The sequence below is a fragment of the Dipodomys merriami genome, unplaced genomic scaffold, assembly GCF_024711535.1.
Source record: "Dipodomys merriami isolate MVZ:Mamm:240054 unplaced genomic scaffold, mDipMer1.0.p SCAF_1, whole genome shotgun sequence".
In the NCBI taxonomy this organism is placed as follows: Eukaryota; Metazoa; Chordata; class Mammalia; order Rodentia; family Heteromyidae; genus Dipodomys; species Dipodomys merriami.
The window spans coordinates 127,043,327-127,047,699 of NW_027202270.1; the positions used below are offsets into that span (position 1 = coordinate 127,043,327).

At 55.2% G+C, this 4,373-nt stretch overlaps 1 protein-coding gene across 1 annotated transcript; it reads right to left on the minus strand.

The window, feature by feature from the left end:
• Positions 1-523: 523 nt before the first annotated feature.
• Fos (Fos proto-oncogene, AP-1 transcription factor subunit) lies at positions 524-3,926 on the minus strand. The gene is made up of 4 exons (XM_070029684.1): positions 3,674-3,926; positions 2,617-2,868; positions 2,092-2,199; positions 524-1,967 (listed from the first exon to the last, which is right to left on the minus strand). Exons 1-4 carry the CDS (start codon positions 3,812-3,814, stop codon positions 1,326-1,328), a joined length of 1,143 nt encoding a protein of 380 aa, XP_069885785.1. The 5' UTR covers positions 3,815-3,926; the 3' UTR covers positions 524-1,325.
• Positions 3,927-4,373: the final 447 nt, after the last annotated feature.

Sequence of the window (4,373 nt, forward strand, 5' to 3'; positions counted from 1 at the left end):
GCTCTACCACTGGAGCCACAGCACCACTTCCAGCTTTTTCTGCTTATGTGGTTCTGAGGAATCGAACCCAGGGCCTCATGCATGAAAGGCAAGCGCTCTGCCACTGAGCCACCTTCCCAGCCCCCCCCCAAAGCATTTCTTTATGATGAAAACATCTAAGTTTAAGATCAGCACAACTTGGTAGAAATATCCCCTGCCTCACCATTACCAAAACAGGAGGAGGATGGGGAGGAAGAGAGGGAGGAGAAGAAAGAGGAGAGAGAGAAGGAGGGTGGAGGGAGGAGAGAGGAGGACACTTTCCCACACAAACTGTTGCAGAGGGATCCTCTGCCCTGGTACAGAATCTTAACAATGCAACATGAAGACATATATTTGTAAAATATTTCAAAACTAGCTGGGTTCCTTTCCCTCTCTGATAAGTGATGTAGAGGTGTATCTCGCTTCAGGAGCTTCCCTTCTTGACAGACTGGTCTGCAATATAGGATCTTACAGAAGTCCCAGAAAGAAAAGAGCTCAAAATTGGTCGCATTCAACTTAAATGCTTTTATTGACAATGTCTTGGAACAATAAGCAAACAATGCTTAAATTTTTTCATTCAGATTCACTTTCCACATGTCAAAAGACCTCAAGGTAGAAAAAAATAAAATAAAAATATAAATATCTGAGAATCCATCTTAATAAATAAATTAAAAACACAATAAAACGTTTTCATGGAAAACTGTTAATGTCAGAACATTCAGACCACCTCAACAATGCATGATCAGTTACATTACAATGAACATTGATGGTGAAGAAAAACTACAGTACATGGATATAGCTATTTATTTCTATCTACTAGAAAATAAAGTGTATCTTTTCTTAATTTAATATTGGTCATTTCTAATTGGAACACACTATTGCCAGGAACACAGTAGTTATTGTTAAAATCAGCTGCACTAGATACAATTTGAAAATATCCAGCACCAGGTTAATTCCAATAATGAACCCAATAGATTAGTTAATGCTATGAGAAGACTAAGAGAAAGAAAAAGAGACACAGACCCAGGCCTGGCTCAACATGCTACTAACTACCAGCTCTCAGATGTGTCACTGGGAACAATACACACTCCATGCGTTTTGCTACATCTCTGGAAGAGGTAAGGACTTGAGTCTGCCACGAATGCTTTCAAGTCCTAGAGGCCCACAGCCTGGGGTGTTTCACGCACAGATCAGGTCCTCCCTCGGTCTACAGAAACCCTGCGGGAAGATGTGTTTCTCCTCTCTGTAATGCACCAGCTCAGGCAGTGGCACGGGCAGGTGCCGGCTGCCTCCCCATCCCTGGAGGCTCACAGGGCCAGCAGTGTGGGTGAGCTGAGCGAGTCAGAGGAGGGCTCGTTGCTGCTGCTGCCCTTGCGGTGGGCAGCTGCACAGCTGGGGAAGGAGTCAGCCTCGGGGTAGGTGAAGACAAAGGAAGACGTGTAAGTAGTGCAGCTAGGAGTACAAGTGACCACGGGGGTGCACAGGGGCTCCAGCTCTGTGGCCATGGGCCCCATCCCCAGGGAGCCACTGTGCAGGGGCTCCCAGTCTGCTGCATAGAAGGAACCAGACAGGTCCATGTCTGGCACAGAGCGGGCGGTCTCGGAGCCGCTGGGCCTAGATGATGCTGGGAATAGGAATTCATCGAAGGGCTCAGCCTTCAGCTCCATGCTGCTGATGCTCTTGACGGGCTCCACCGAAGCCTTGGGCTCAGGGTCATTGAGGAGAGGCAGGGTGAAGGCTTCCTCGGAATCTGGAGTGGTGGCTTCTGGCAGGGTCCCGCTCAAATCCAGGGATGCCACTGTCATCTCTTCGGGGAAGCCTAGGTCATCAGGGATCTTGCAGGCAGGTCGGTGAGCTGCCAGGATGAACTCCAGTTTTTCCTTCTCCTTCAGCAGGTTGGCTATCTCAGTCTGCAAGGCAGACTTCTCATCTTCGAGTTGGTCTGTCTCCTGTATTTAGAGAGAGCAAGGGAAGCATTAGACACAGCGTGGTTCAAGGACTCCGCTCCCTCATGCCCAATCTCTAACTTTCCTCATAAGTTGTAAACAGGACTGGCCCACAGGCGCTACCTACCGCTTGCAGAGTATCAGTCAGCTCCCTCCTCCGGTTTCGGCATTTAGCTGCAGCCATCTTATTTCTTTCCCTTCGGATTCTCCTTTTCTCCTCTTCTTCAGGAGATAACTAGAAGAAAAAAGAGAGCAGCATTCAGTATCGGCATCTGCCTCCATTCACCCACCCCAGTGAAACTGGCTCCCGCAGCATCTGCTCCTCTCAGTGAAGCCAGCATGCTCACCTGCAGTTGCAGGCTGAATGTGCCTTGCATTTAAATTAAGCTCCTCAGCAAGGGAACAAAGCAGAGTGAGGGCTAAAACGTGAGCTAGGAAAACTATCCAGGAAAAACTACTAGGATACTTCTTCTTGGTGTCAGACTATGTCAATCTGACTGGAGATTGAAAAGGCTTGGAGCCAGGGTTCTGAGGTCTAGAACTGAGGACAATTTCACCAGGACTGCATCCTTTCTACTATAGTAGGCTCCGCCAACTCTCCACCCCTCCCCTCCCCCCTCCCATCACCACAAGGTACCAAAGAGTTCCTCACCTGTTCTACCTTGCCCCTCCGGCCGATGCTCTGAGCTCTGCCTCCTGACATGGTCTTCACCACTCCAGCCCTGGAGTAAGCCCCGGCCGAGGGGGTGGGGACTCCGTAAGGGTGTGGGGCTCTTGTCTGCGACGGGGCCACAGAAGACACCAAGGTGGGCTGCACCAGCCACTGCAGATCCGGGCTGGTGGAGATAGCAGTCACCGTGGGAATGAAGTTGGCACTGGAGACAGCCAGATCCGTGCAGAAGTCCTGGAACAAAACAGAAGAGGAGAGCTGACGTGAGCCAGCAGGTTCCAGACACAGGTGGGGCGAGCGGAGCCCGTGCCGCATGCAGCAGCGCGCGCGAGAGAGGGAATGGAGCCCTGTGGTCCAGAGATAAACTACTCGCGCCTCCTTCCAGGCCTTTTATCCTGGATGAAAGCGTTCCCCGTGGCCTCCCTAGGATTCCGCAGCGCGGTGCCTTTCTCCTGCATCCCGCGGCCGCGTTCCCGTTACCCCTTCAGCATCACTCGCTTGAAAGGGGGTTTGTTATAAATATCCCTGACGTCTGCGCTGACGCAGGCGCCGCTCCGGAGTCTCCAGAATGAACTCGCTTTTTATCAATGAAACTGCCTTACACACCCCGCCCGCGGCGCCCTCCCCTCGCCTCCCTCCTCCCGGCTCCCGGCGGCCCCGGGAACGGGGCGCGGGGAGGGGGATGAAGGGGCGATGGTCGCTTTTTACCGCCTCCCCAGAGGAACTAAGCTCTAAGTTAGCGAATCTATCGGTGAGACGCGTTGGTCGGGGAGTGCGGACGCGAAGCGCACCAGAGGAAGCGGCCCGGGTTAAGGTGGAAAGAAGCGAGCGAGTCTTACTACGACCCCTCTGCGTGCGCTCACAAGTGCGGGCGCCCCCGGCTAAGTAAGCCAGGGTAGCTCCGGGCAGCCGCTGTCCCGAGGGAAACTGAGGCACGCACGCACACACACACACACACACCCCACTCAATCGGTATCACTGAGCGTCCCGCCCCAGACTCCACCAGTGTCCGTCCCCGCGGCTGGGGGAGCCCCCTTACCTGCGCATTGACCGGAGAGCCCATGCTGGAGAAGGAGTCGGCGGGTGAGTGGTAGTAGGAGAGGCTGTCCCCGGCCGGGGACGCGCTGCTGCAGCGCGAGGACGCCGCCTCGTAGTCCGCGTTGAAGCCGGAGAACATCATGTTCGCGGTAAGTGGAAGCCGGGCGAGGGACCGAGGGGCTGGGGAGCCGAGCTGGAAGGGAGCGCGGTCACTGCCCGCAAGCTGCGCCGCCGCCGGCTCGGTGGGTCTGGGACTCTGTGCTGCTCGCTGGCGCTGCGGTTGGAGTACTAGGCGCCGCAGCCTCGGCTTTTATAAGCCCGATGAATGAAGCTCATACGTCACGGGGCGGAGCCGGGGCCACGGGCGGGGAGGCGCGAGCGCGCGGGGGCCTCGGCGAGCCGCCCCGCCGCCTGCCCCGTGCGCGCGGCCTCTTGACCCCGTTTGGTTAGGGGTTCCTATGCACTAATCATTCGCCATCTGGATCCGAGGGGTCTCGTAGACCCTCCAAATGTGGGGTCCGAGGGCTGGCTCTCCTCCCCTCCCGGAGCGCGGGGAACGGCCGTGGAAACCTGCTGACGCAGATGTCCTAATATGGACATCCTGTGTAAAGCGGGGAGGGACTGACGGGAACTGCTCGCGGGCTGCAGCCAACTCTTGGGGTGCAGCGCGGGGGGGGCGCGGGGGGACGGGGAGGAGGCGG